The sequence below is a fragment of the Perognathus longimembris genome, chromosome 18 (assembly GCF_023159225.1).
Source record: "Perognathus longimembris pacificus isolate PPM17 chromosome 18, ASM2315922v1, whole genome shotgun sequence".
NCBI lineage: Eukaryota > Metazoa > Chordata > Mammalia > Rodentia > Heteromyidae > Perognathus > Perognathus longimembris.
Window position 1 is genome coordinate 1,917,809 of NC_063178.1, and position 14,098 is coordinate 1,931,906.

The following is a 14,098-nucleotide window of genomic DNA, read 5'->3' on the forward strand; positions in this document are numbered from 1 at the left end:
ACTTCCGGCTTTTTCTATACATGTAGTGCTGAGGAATCGAACCCAGGGCTGCATGTATACGAGGCGAGCACATTACCACTAGGCCAGATGCCCAGCCCCAGGCATACACTTGGTGATAGGGCTTTTTTATTGTGTGGAACTGGGCGTTGTGATTTGCTGGGTCTCCCCAACGTCTGCGCTGAACCCGAGGCTTCTGCTTCCCCGTCCCTCCGCTCCTCCCTCACCGGGTGGCCTGCTGCTGCTGCTGCTATGCTTTCGGGTGGACAGTTTGTTGGATGTGCGGTGTTTTCCTTCCATAATAGATGGAGGCCCGTTGCCCTGACAACGGGAGCCCACTGAAACAATCAGACAGCGATCCAAGAAATGGGGTGGGATGGGAGGGGGAGGGAGGAGAACAACAAAAACTGGGGCATTCCACAAGGGGGAGAGGGGGGCGACTGGGGACAGCGGAGGGGTAGCTAGCAACCAAAGGGGGACCCTGACTTGGATCCAAGGGCTTTTGGTTTCAGTCAGCAGTGAAGCTGCCGGCGATGTGAGTGACAAGTGCTGAACCCGGGGGCCTCGTAGCTCTGCTGAGCCTCGGGACATCAGCAGGGCAGCTAAAGTGGTGAGAGGCCCCGGGGCCAGGAAGGAGCAGGAGCAGCCAGGAGGCATCCGGGGCTCCCTTCCCTCCATCACTGACGCCACGCGGCCGGGCACGGCCTGGCTTACACTGACAGAGGGCAGCTGTGACACCTGCACCCCGTCCTGAGAAGTGAGGGGGGGGGAGCATCCGGCCCCGCCCTCCCTGCCGCCCTCCTCCGTCCCTCCTCGGCCTGACCCTGCGGAGGTGGCCACCCGCCCAGTCCTGTTCTCTTCACTGAGATTCCTATTCATCCCTCAGGCTGCAACAAAACCTGCTGCAGTCCTCCACGAGACACTGCAGCCGGGCACGGTGGCGGACAGCGGCGACCCAGCACCCAGAAGGCGGAGGCAGTCATCGGCTCGAGGCCAGCTTGGACTAGAGAACCCCTTGTCTCCACACGCGGAAGGGCTGGGGAGGCTCGGTGGAGGGGCTCTGGAAGTTACTCTGCCAGTCTGTGCCGTGTTCTCCCATGGCGCCGTGGCTCTGCCCTGGGTGGCCAGGCACCCGCCGCGGGCCTGGGCCCTAACACGCTCCCCGTCGCCTGCACCCTGCCAAAGGCAGGGGCCACCAGGGCTTGTGGCCCACGACGGGGCCTGGCAGGGGGCTGGGGTCCACGGTTGACCTTTGACCTGAGTGACTGGTCTTGGGACCGAAGTTCCGACTCCATTTCAGGGCGGGAAAGGTTGAAATGGAACATCTGAGAACAGAAACCACAATAGAGAATGAGAATTGTCTTTGCACACTGACAAGTTTTTTATAAGGAACTTGAAAACCTATGTGGGTTTTTGAAAAGCCATCGATCTGAGGTCTGATTATGGATGTTTAAGTCACACGAAGGACAAACGTTTAAATCTATTTTTATGAAATTTATTTCCAACCCAAAGTGGCAGTGTATACAAAGCTAACAGGGCTTGTGATAATTTACAGGAATGTTTGCCCCACATGCACATTAGGAAGTGTTTCCAACATATACATACAAGGTTTCATGCTGAATAAATAATCCCAATTCATTTTTATTTTTACATAAAAATAGAATATTGCACTCTTAACAAGACCGGTTATTTTGCATATTTTTTTTCTTTATGATGAAATTCAGCCCTAAAAAAAGGACTGAGTAGCAACCCTGTCCTAACAGGAGACCAAGTTAAAGTTCTTAGTAAAAAATGGAAGCTAGACAATAGCTGGGTTTTCTTCTCGAAGCAATCACTGCAACGAGAAAGGGCAATGTTGGCTCTGCACGCACGTGGCTTGTGCTAGGCGGGCCCACGCAGGTAGCCCAACATTAGGCACACGTGGCCACTTGCCCTGTGCCAATCCTGATGGCCGAAACTTTGGAATTTCATTTTATAGTTTTCAAGCAGAATGTTTTAGAAAGTCTGGAAGTTACAAAAGTAGCTGTGTAAACATCATCTGAGTTGAATTTCCGTAACAAGTGCATGACTTATTCTGAGGCAGGAATGCATCTTTTCATGGTAACGTGTCTATCTTACAGTGTGTTCAAAGTCGCTACAGCAGCACCCCAAGTGAAGACGCAGCGGTTCCCCGGGGCTGGGGGCGCTGCCCGCGAGCTCGGGGAGCACTGGCTTCGTGGCTCCAGGTCTCCCGGGCGGCACTCTGTTTCCTGTGGCTCCCAGAACCCTCAGGCGGTCCCGAGGGAACACGGCTTTCCAAGACAGGCTTCTGCTCTCCATTGAGAACACCATACTCTGTCTCCCTCCAGAACGGTGTTCTGGGGAAGAGAACGCCCCTGCCCCCCGAGAGCCCGCTCCCGGGGCTGCACTGGCCCGCCCGCCCCGCAGACGCCTGGCCTCGTGGAGGTTTCCCGTAGTCAGCGCTGAAGGCTCTGCAAGGGCACTGTTAACAACATTCCACTGAAACCTTCATTATTCAGCTAAGGACATTCCATTTCTAGTGCTAGGGATTTTAAGTATAATTTTCGTAAGGAAACCGGATGCATCTCAAGTGAAAGCTACGGGTGTTCTTGCGGTGGCGTCAAGAGAATTCTGGCTTTCCTCTGAGCCAAGAAGGCAACTGGCAAACACTGCCTAGCGCTGAGATGCATGCGCTTTTAGTATCCAGATTTTCCATAAAATATGGGTGCAGAGACACCTACTGAATTGTTTGCTTCTCAAAGAAAGCAACTGTCGAGTCCTGAACGTTTTTATTTTGTTTTCTTTCCTTTTTTTTGGAAGGGTGGGTGTGCGGCATTTCAAGGCAGAAAACTGTAAAAATATAATTTTGAGAGCCTTTGATATAATTAGCTAGCCAACTCGAAGTCTACTGGCTCTTGCAGGAACGGCATGAAGGGCGTCCTTCTCTAGCGATCTCCAGGGGAAAGCGGGGTTCCTGCGGTCGCTGGCGGGCGGACCCCACCTCCTACGCCAGCTGAGGCGGGACAGCGCGGGCCTGGTGCGGAGGAGCAGACAGTGTGGGTCCCGGCTGGCGTGTGCCGTCCTCGTGTCTTCAGCCTCGGCCCCCCCCCCGACGGGTGGTGGCGCCCCACCCTCCAGGCCGGAGGTCAGGTGGCTCTGGGGGGCTGGGCCCCGGCTCACCCCGCCGCGTAGCTGCTGAGGAAGGCGTAGAACATGGGCTGCTTCAGGCGCTGCTGGTCCTTCCGGCACCAGGCGATCACCGTGCCCTCACTGTTGGCGGTGTACAGATGGTGGCCGTCGCAGGAGAACGTCAGGCTGTAAAGACAAACCGTCGTGCGTTGTGTTTCACCCTGGCGGCCATGGCACGGGCTGAAGGCCTGGCTGTTTCCTCTCGGGGGCTGGGGACGGACCCCAGGGCCTGGCGCGTGCTCCGCCCCGAGCCCCAGAGCCGGCCCAAGTCACTGGTTCTGACCGTGACCGTGACACTCAGCCACTCTGCTCACGAGGCGGCGGCTCCTAGAGTCAAACTGAGGCCCAAGAATTCAGGACAGTCTGTTCCTTCTTTGCCTCTCTCCTTCCTTCCTGTTTATGCTAAACAACAAATACTTGGGTGTGGGAACTTAAAAAAATAAAAAAGTAGTCATTTTATCCTTAAAAATTAATAAAAAATTTTAAATTAAATGATAGATGATTTCCCTGAAAGAGGAGCAGGTAAGATAATATAATTTTGGTTCATCAGGCTTTACATTTAGTTTAATAAAAACCAAACTGTTGTTTGGTAGTACTGGGGTTTGGACTCAGGGTCCTAATTTGCTAGACAAGGTGCTCTACCACGTGAGCCGCGCCCCCGGTTTGTTTTAGCTGTTCTTGGGAGTAGGGTCGCGTACGTGCGTGTGGGCCGGCCTGGATCGTGATCTTCCTGCCCACGCTCCTTGTGTGGCTGGGGTCACACGCAGGTGCCACTAACCCCAGCCTTCTGTCTTTTGATGTGGGGGTTTTGCAAACACTTTGTGTGGGCTGGCTTCCAGCCATGCTCCTCCTGACCTCTGTGTCGTCCCCCGCCCCCCCCCCCCGGCCCACTGTGATTACAAGTATTAGATAGCACCCTGGTTAGGTTTATTTTAATACCGGCTCATCTGAATCGCTTTACTTCTAGTTGGGTTTTTAAAGCTGAGCTCATGACCCAAGGCCAGGGTGACAGGCTGCCTGCCTGGTCAAGTGGAGCCTCAAGCAAGCAAGCTTGGTGTGCGGGGGAAACGAGGAGGGAGAGGAGCGGCGCCCATCATCCAGCCCCTTCCCGTGGGGTGCTAGGTGGCGGGCTCGGGGTGAGGCTCTGGTGCCCGGGCGGGGGCCACGCATCTGTCCGCCGGGTCACAGGCAGCCCGCCGGTGGCTACCGCGGCGTCCTGGGACGTCTTCTGCCGCGCTCCTCTGCGGGTCTGCGCACCGTAGTGACATTCCTTAACGACATGTTCACAACCCGCCATGAAGCGCGAAGGGAGAAGAGCTTACCTCACGATAGGCTTACTCGACTTGGGAAATGTAATTTCCCTCACAGGCTTCAGGTCCCATGTGCTCCACAACCTGGAAAAAAAACCCAACAGTCATCACCCAATTACACAAACGGAAACCATCTGCACTGAGAAAACCTCCACCACACTCTGCATTTGTTAACTTACCTGGAGGGAAATACAATAAACAACAGCATTTCCCCCTAGGTGGTTTGTAGGGGAGGGGTATTCTCACTGTGTGTGTGTGTGTGTGTGTGTGTGTGTGTGTGTGTGTGTGTGTGCTTGCCTGTCTTGGGGCTTGAACTCAGGACCTGGGCAGTGTCCCTGGGCCTCTTGGTGCTCAAGGCTAGAGTTCTATCATCACTTGATCTGAAGCACCATTTCCAACTTTTTCTGAGTTGTTTATTGGAGATAAGAGTTGCACAGACTTTCCTGCCTAGTCTGGCTTCAAGCTGTGATCCTCAGATCTCAGCCTCCTGAGTAGCTAGGATTACAGATGTGGCCACCAGCGCCCAGCTGTATGGTTTTTTCAGTGGTATTGAAGTCTGAACTGGACTCCTGCTTGGTATGCAGGTGTTCTACCACTGGAGCCATGCCTTTAGACCCTTTTGTTTTAGTTATTTTTCAGATAGCGTCTCTCACCTTTGCCTGAGCTGGACTTGGACCAAGATCTACCTACCGAAGTCTCCTGCATAGTGGGATTTAGGCATGAACACAATGGACCAACCTTAAGTTTGTATATTATGAACCCTTCACAGCTTGCATAAAATTTCAAAGAAGCTATTTAGCCAGAAATCTATATCTAAAGGTGATTTTAAGTCTGTAAATAGTAAATATTAATATGCCTAGATATAAAAAATAATTTATGAAGAGAAGGAGGAGGATGAGGAAGAAGAGGAGAAAGAGAGGGAGGGGGAATGCAAGCCCCTGACCTCACGATCCCGCTCTCCAGCCCCCCGGCGATCACGTTGATGGACACGCCCTCGGGCTGGTTGGAGAAAGCCACGGAGCAGATGATCTCCCTGCAGTGGACGTGTCCGACGAGGTCGCCATTCACTGTCCAGAGCCTCAGGTCGCTGCCTCCGCCAGCTGCAACACCAAGTTCCCCACGGGTCAGCAGGTAGGGGGCTCACGGCCCTGCACACGGGGACCCCCGAGGCCTGGGCCATTCGCTCAGGGATGCGGCTCCCACACAAACCACAACGGAAGTCTCAGAATCACTGTGCTGCACACCACGCGTGGGTGACACACGAACACACGGGCACTAAACCCCACACGAGTGAGCCCAAAGGGGCAGAGTCACAGGGACAGAAGTAGAAGTGCACTGAGGATGAGGCCAAGATGCTATAAATACGGAAAGGATCAATGACAACATTCCCATGAGTCAATGTCGTATTGCTATAAAATGCATATCCTGTAATAAACAACGAATTACGATTAGGAGGAACAAGATTTCCAGTGCAAATCCTGAGACTTTACACACACACACGCACGCACGCATATATATACATAATGTTCGCATGCGTGTGGAGCTGAGGTACAAGCCTGGGCCTCACTCGCCAGGCCGGTGCTCTTACCACTTCCATCCTTTTTGTTTTGAGACAGGATGTCATTTTATGGCCAGGCCTGGGGACTTCCTACCTAAGCGTCCTGCAGAGCTGAACTGACAGCACACACCACCACGCCCAGCCATTGCTGGAAATGGACTCTCATGAACTCTTTCTTGCTCAACATAGCCTCAGTCTTCAATCCCCCAATGTCTGCCTCCCAAGTAGCTAAATTTATAGGCTTGAGGTACCATGGTTGGCTTATTTTTACTTTACAACTACTTGGATGGCATCCACTGAAAGGCCAAGACCTTTGCTAAGCTGAGTCTAGTAACGCTCCTTCCTTCTTGACTTATAAGAAGAGCGGAATCTGGTCTGGGTCGCTAAATATGTTTGGCCTCTCTTTAAAAAAGTAATTTTCTTCCATTCTCAAGAGCATAGAGTAAGCCATCGGTCTCTGATGTCCATTATGCTGTTGTTAAAGAAGTAATTTCAAGAAATATGTCCTCATACCAAGTAGTTTTATGATGCCTTTTAGATATGTACCAAGGGGCCTTAAAAAAGTTGAGAAGGCCTTTTTTTTTGTTTCAAATTGGGAGAAGTTTTACCCATTACTGTTGCTCTCTGCTACCGGGGGACCAACTAACACCTACTAGTGAGTTGTAATTACAGCAGAAGTAATTTTGCTTGGAGTTCCCACATGACTTGCTGATCTAATATCTCAGATATAAATCACTGCTGGCAGCAGGGAAGTAATTAACTCGACAAGACTCAGTTCCCTCAGGATCCGTCTACGCTTGCAAATGTTGCCAGGCCAAGAAAGTACAGAGCATCCTATGAACCATCTCCACAGCATGCCGGCACCCGCCGGAGGCGCGGCCAAGCGGAGGGAGCAGAGCCAGCAAGGTCACCGGTCCCGCGCATGCCGAGTGAGGGCGTCACCCCGACTCCAGCAAGGTCACCGGTCCCGCGCATGCCGAGTGAGGGCGTCACCCCGACTCCAGCAAGGTCACCGGTCACGTGCATGCCGAGTGAGGGCGTCACCCCGACTCCAGCAAGGTCACCGGTCCCGCGCATGCCGAGTGAGGGCGTCACCCCGACTCCAGCAAGGTCACCGGTCACGTGCATGCCGAGTGAGGGCGTCACCCCGACTCCAGCAAGGTCACCGGTCCCGTGCATGCCGAGTGAGGGCGTCACCCCGACTCCTACTCCTTAGGAGATGAAAATGTTCCGGCAAGACCAACTGGAGGCTGAGCGGCAGAAACACATCTGAAATTTGTCATCGCGACTGATGACATTTCTTTTCTTGAGTAGAACAATGAACGAATGTGGTATAATAAGCTATTTGGCCTTAGCCCCCCGCTCCTGGCACTGTGAGTCTAAAAGCCCTGGGATCTACTGTCTTCCGAATGCTCCGTGGGAGGGGTCTGGACAGAAAGCTTTAGGACCGGAGCAGGCCAATCAGCAAGGCCACCACAGAGGAGAGAATGGGGATTTGCAGACCCTGTTCCGGAAGGAGGAAGGGTAGACTGTCAGGTACCAAGCATACCTATGCGTGAAACCCCCATACCCCCCCCCCCCACGGGACATGGCCAGGAGCTCTCCGTGCTGGAGTGCCAGGGCAGAGCCTGGTGCAGCCCAGGCCCAAGGCAAAGCCAGGAGCTCTCCGCGCTGGAGTGCCAGGGCAGAGCTTGGTGCAGCCCAGGCCCAAGGCAAAGAGGCCCCTTCCAGACCTTGACATTGTGCAAGTTGTCATCGCCTGCACCTTTCTTCTCTTTCTAATGAGCTCTGCCCCTGCGGACCACGGCAGACCAGAGTCACTGGAACTGAGAGCCACAGGATCAAAGAGGACTTGGAGGCAGCTTATCCAATGCAGGGGTTCACAGCAAGCAGCTCGGTTGCGGGAAACCCTCTGCTCTCTTCAGCCTCGCCCACACAGCCCCTCCCCCGCTCAGCCTACGGGGCAGCGTTCTACTTCTTAATACTGCCTGACCCATCGTGTCTCCAAACCCAACTCGCAGAACACGCGTTCTCTAACAAGGAAAGTAACAAGGCTAGTAACTGAAAAATCAGAAGGCAAAAAAGGATAGAAAAAAAGCCCTAAGAAAATTCAGGTAACCCCCATTTGCTTAAACGTGCTCATTTATCAGGGGAAGGCTGAGTCCTGGCGCTATCAACTCCTGCCTAAGTTAAGGCCTGAGTTGGGGAGCGTGGCATTGGGCTTTGCTGTATTTTCACAGGCACACATGCTGCAACCAAAGCGATCAGATGTGGGGGGGACAGGGGACAGAGAGCAGCTTGGCCAGGAGGTGGAGAGGCAGAGCTGAGCTGCGGGGGCCAGCTCACCTGAATCACACACCGTCGCAATGTCACCTGACGTCTCACTGGCAGAGACAGCTGTCACGGGACTTTTATGTCCTGCCAGACTTTGAACATAGCACAGCCTGAAAAATAACAGATATGAATTTGCATACAGCTGTTATACAGGACAATACCCTACGCGACCTTTCTATAGCTCAACCTGTGTGCCCGTGGGTCACGAGGCAGCAGGCTTCCTGTCTGACGCCTCAGGCGTCTGTGTTGGTGTCTGGGGTGGAGCGTCCCCTACCTGTTCAGGTCCCACACAATGCAGGTGCCGTCTCTGCTCACGCTGATCATGACACTGTAGGGCTTGCAGACGCACAGGCTGGTCACCTCGTCCGTGTGTCCATAGAGATGCACCTGCGCCTCCATCTCTATCTCTGAAGGCTGCAAGGTAGAAAGTAAGTGACGGATGGGATAAAAACCACCACACAGCACACCCCAGGGTAACATATCACACTCTGAAAGCAGGCTGACTCTAACGGTCTCATTTGATCATTTCTCTAGTGCTGCTCACTTCAACTGTAGTTTGTTTTTTGTGTTTGTTTTTTTTGCTGGTCCTGGGGCTTGAACTCAGGGCCTTGTGCTCTCACTTGGCTTTTTGCTTATGGCTGGTGCACTTCCACTGAGCCACATACAACAGTACTGGCTTTGCGATGGTTAACTGGAGCTACGAGTCTTAAGGTTTTGACCCTCAGTCCTCAGCTGTCAGCCTCCGTATAGCTAGGTGTGAGCCACTGGAACCTGGATTGAGTTGCTCTTTTTTTTTTTTTTTTTGCCAGTCCTGGGCCTTGAACTCAGGGCCTGAGCACCGTCCCTGGCTTCTTTTTGCTCAAGGCTAGCACTCTGCCACCTGAGCCACAACGCCACTTCTGGCCATTTTCTATATATGTGGTGCTTGGGAATCGAACCCAGGGCCTCATGCATACGAGGCAAGCACTCTTGCCACTAGGCCATATCCCCAGCCCGAGTTGCTCCTTTTTTAGGGTGGGGGGGGAGGGGAGGGGAAGAGAGGCAGAGGTGCTGTTTAACTAGGAAGTGTTAATCCCATGACCCGATTACCAAATACTTAGGAAACCTTTACCAATGAAAATCTTCACCAATGAGATAAAAACTTTGCTGTCAGGCAAATGTATTTCCGAGAAAAGGTAAGTAATATAAGCCTTCACTAGCTTACCATGACTTCAAAGCCAAAGGAAGCACCCGGGATGTATTTCAATTATACTAGCTATACCCTTGATCTGCTATATTCAAAGGTTTCCTGTGCAGAATTACTCCTGCCAAAGAGCTTAATCTTCTTTCTCTTTAAACCCGTAGTGCATACTGTGCTGGCGCACGACTGAAAATGGGAGAAACGGTGGGAGCTAAGGACAAGGCTGTTGGAAAGGCAAATGGAAAACAAAAAGTACAAGGATGAAGCCAGCTTTAAAAAGCTATGGTACAGAGTGAGTCACGGGGGGTAGGGGGGCTGGAAAGGCTTGCAGGAGGAAGGAAAGAGAAGAGCGAGGCCAGCTGGGAAGACGGAACGGAGGGGTAGCCGCAGGTATCACGCACGGATCGGGCTGAACATCCGTGCTAGGCCTTTGGGAGTGAGGAAGAGACCTTCTGAGCAAGTGGCTTCTGTGGACCCCGGCGTGCCGGGCCCCACCTCTACTTCTCCCGCCCCATCCCGCCCATCCCGCCCCTTCTTCCTTTAACTTGCTCCACATCGCCCACTGCAGCCTCGGCAGCCGACGGATGGAAGGACATGGTAAGTCAGAGAAAAGTCTGTGTCGTGCGTGTTTTGCTCTTTACCAGACTAGACCGCAATCTCGAGAGTCCGACCTATGACCCTGCGCTTGGGAAGACGCGCGCAGGAGAGCCGGGAGCGCAAAGGTTTGGGCGAGGGTCACACACCCTCGCCGGGACCCACCGTGCCGCTGGTGAACCTGTTGGTGTAGGCGGTGATGACCCCGCACTTGCTCCCGGTGAACAACTGGCAGCTGTCGGGCACCCAGGCACAACTGGTCACCTTGGGAGAAAGCAACAAGGTCAGCAGGGGTAGCAGCAGGACCAGTCCTCTGCACGTCTGACCACCGGAGTGAAGACGGGGCCGCAATGGCTCAGGGAGCCCTGCAGGTGGAGCCAGGAAGAGGGCGCCAGGGGCAGCCGCGGCATTTTTGTCACTGGAGGCCGAACATTTCACATGATTTCCGTATTTAAAGTGTTAGAATCCATAGCGTATGATTTCATGTTTTGATGGACATGCAGTCCCTTGTTCCATACAACTTTAACAAAACAATCTGAAGTCCATTAGAGCTGAAGTGTGCATATGTATGTTTCACATATTTCTTTTTTTGCCAGTCCTGGGGCTTGAACTCAGGGCCTGGGCACTGTCCCTGAGATTTTTTTGCTCAAGAGTAGTACTCTACCACTGGAGCCAGAGCCTCACTTCGATCTTGTTCCGTATGTGTGGTACTGAGGAACTGAACTCAGGGCCTCATGCATGCTGGGCAAGACTCTACCACCACGCCACATTCCCAGCCCCGTATTTACTTTTTCAGACAAAGTTTCATTATGTATTGGTACAGGTGGACCGGTAACCACAATTCTTGCACAGCTACCTCCCGAATGCTGGGATTACGGGTGTGTGCTACCATGTCTGGCTTTTGTTTTTGACTTTTAGCCTTTCACTAAGGGAAATCGAGGCGCACGTCGGAGGTGTTGCCTCTAACAGTGACAGAGGAGAGGAAGGAGATGAAGAAGGTGGTGGCTGTCACTCGTGGACCTCCGTGCCTCTTTTGCCCTCTGCACCTGCTCAGGGCTCGAGTGTCCTGGTTCAGAGTAGGCGGTGGTCCCGTACAGTTCGAAACTGTCTGGTGGGATCAGCAGATGCATGTCAGTCTCTGTAATGTTAGACCATCTTTAATCCATTCTAACTTTGGGACTTCTAAATCTCACTATACCACCGCAGTCTACGGGATCCAACTGTAATGTTTTTAGTTTCTTTCTTCACTAGTTCTGAAGGTTTGTAAGGTTTTCATACTTCTTAAGTCTTAGTCTTTCAAAGGGAAAATGTACTTTGAAAAATTTGTAGACTAAAACTAATTCAGTCTTGCAATTCCCAGATGGATGCCTCAAGCTCTTTTGTAACCTAGTTTACATCACAAAATTTTAATGATCATATTTTTACATACCTTGCTATTTTATCATCCTAAGGGTTATTTCATTATCACTTATTATTCCCAACTATGCTAAAAATAAACAGATTAAAATAGACTCTCCCAGAAGAATAATGCAATAAGATCATGGTTTTCCTGCTGCACTGTTCCAAGTAAACTGTCAGCCTTCAAGGACATATACCAGGAAGCAGAGGCTCTGTTCTTAGAATCTGCCTTTAGCTCAATAGAGCTAACAAATCAGAATTTTAAATTTCCTAGCAGTAGTAACAAAGGAAAGTGACCGAGAGAGATGCTTCACAACGGTGAGTCAGATCTGTAGACTGAAGACGACCTGAGGATGACGATGACGACTTGACGGCAGGAGCTACACGTACAGTCATCATGCCCTACATTCCTACAGCAATACTCTCAAACTACAGAGAGAACTAATGAACGGCGTGTTCCTAGGCGCAAAATGAAGTACAGTGTTCTGACCCAGTCATTTTCCAGAAGTACTCTACCTTACACAATAGCTTATGACAAGAATCTGAACTAGCCTTTGGGGCTAAAAAGACTTATGAGATCATTCTCTCAGCTTTCATGATCTCTGGGTGCCAACTTTCACATGACAGAAAGCATTCTGCAATGTTGTTTGTGTATGATGTACAAGTATATCTACATGTGCATATACACGTCAGCCTTAAAAAGGAAAGTATGCACCGTAACAACGTGGATAGAGCGAGAGGACACTGTGCTAACGGAAACTGCCGGGACCAGAAAGGCAGACACTGTGTGACTTTGTCCATATGTGAATTCTGGAAAAGGGGAATGCATGGAAGCGGAGAACAGGCCGGCGGCTGCCAGGGCGTGGGACTGAGTCCCAGGGGGGACGTGTGACAGCGTCTGGAGTCACACTGTACTGCAGACTTGAGCTCGGCTGAGAGTCCATCTCCACTGCTCTCCCCACAGGCACAAGGGCAGCTCTGGGGATGCGGACATCACTTTACAATGTGTATCAAAAGAGCACACTGTAGACCTTAAATACACAGAGTGTTTCATCAGCTAATTTCACCTCAATGAAGCTGGAAAAGTTAAAATCATGCCATCTGAAAATAAGAACTACATTTAAAATAAACTTTATCAAGCCTTGCATCTGCTAAATGTCCTTGGCAAAATAACTTGGCAAAGTTAAACTTTGTCTTTATGCTGAAGAAACTTCCACCAGGGAATTAGAAAGCTTCTTGAGAGTCATCCATTCACCTTTTTCCTCTGTCCTCTCTCCTACCGTCTAGACCATGATTAACTAGTGTATCCCAACTTTAAAGAAATAGAAGGAGTCAGTAAAAGCTCTGAAGATTTTGATGAAAATGAAGATAGTGTATCTGTGTCACTGCTCTGTCATTCAGTCAAGATGTTTGTGAACCCACAGGTACTGACAACATCAGTGATCACAAATCTATTTATGTTCATTTGTTACTCAGACATTATGACAGGTAGAATATATATATACACCTCACCCCTAGCCCCCAAATTCATAACAAGTCCCAAAAGGAGACCTACTCTATGTTTTTGCATTTTCATAGACTCATTTCCAATTGAGTTATACTACCAGCTTTTTTGTAATTTATGGTTTTAACTTGCTTATGTTTGGACATGTATTTCTACTTGTATAAAAATGCTGTGATGGGCTGGGGATATGGCCTAGTGGCAAGAGTGCTTGCCTCGTATACATGAGGCTCTGGGTTCAATTCCCCAGCACCACATATACAGAAAACGGCCAGAAGTGGCGCTGTGGCTCAAGTGGCAGAGTGCTAGCCTTGAGCAAAAAGAAGCCAGGGACAGTGGCTCAGGCCCTGAGTCCAAGGCCCAGGACTGGCCAAAAAATGCTGTGATTAACAACATAGGCTAGTATGTGCTTTTTTCTTTTTTTTTTTTGCCAGTCCTGAGGCTTGAACTCAGGGCTGGAGCACTGTCCCTGGCTTCTTTTTGCTCAAGGCTAGCACTCTACCACTTGAGCCACAGCACCACTTCTGGCTTTTTCTATATATGTGGTGCTGAGGAATTGAACCCAGGGCTTCATGTATACGAGGCAAGCACTCTACCACTAGACCATATTCCCAGACCCATGGTTGGTATATTTGGACCTAAGAAAATGTCTACTGTTGCTCTCCCTCTCTCCCTTCTCTCCGGCCATGGATCATCTTGGCCACAGGCCAGCAGTTCGGTAATAAACTTTCTTTCCTGCCTGAAAAAAAAAAAAAGAAAAAAGAAAATGTCTACTGTTACTGTACTGGCAAAGCAGAAACAGCTTTTAGAGAATGAAGCTCTGCTCTCCCAGCCCTCTCTACTCTTGCCTCCAACAGCTCTGCAGAGCAGCTCACTCAGCTTACATAGCACCCATGTGCATGCACACATACACACATGCATGCACACGTGCGCGCGCGCACACACACACACACACACACACACCCTGAGCTGGCAGCAGGTCTTACACAGGTCATGGAAGTCCAAGAATGGTAAGAACCTCCCTAGAGGACAGAAGA

General features: G+C 51.1%; 1 protein-coding gene across 1 annotated transcript in view; it reads right to left on the bottom strand.

Moving 5' to 3' along the window:
• Positions 1-1,476: 1,476 nt before the first annotated feature.
• The window catches only part of Lyst (lysosomal trafficking regulator), a 100,394-nt gene continuing 87,772 nt past the window's right edge, over positions 1,477-14,098 (bottom strand). Inside the window, exons 44-49 of the mRNA XM_048367998.1 lie at positions 10,328-10,426; positions 8,663-8,802; positions 8,401-8,498; positions 5,440-5,596; positions 4,509-4,580; positions 1,477-3,312 (exon numbers count right to left, since the gene is read on the bottom strand). Of these exons, the coding sequence (XP_048223955.1) occupies positions 3,174-3,312; positions 4,509-4,580; positions 5,440-5,596; positions 8,401-8,498; positions 8,663-8,802; positions 10,328-10,426 (705 nt within the window). The 3' untranslated portion in view covers positions 1,477-3,173. The remainder of the gene's footprint in view (positions 3,313-4,508; positions 4,581-5,439; positions 5,597-8,400; positions 8,499-8,662; positions 8,803-10,327; positions 10,427-14,098) is intronic.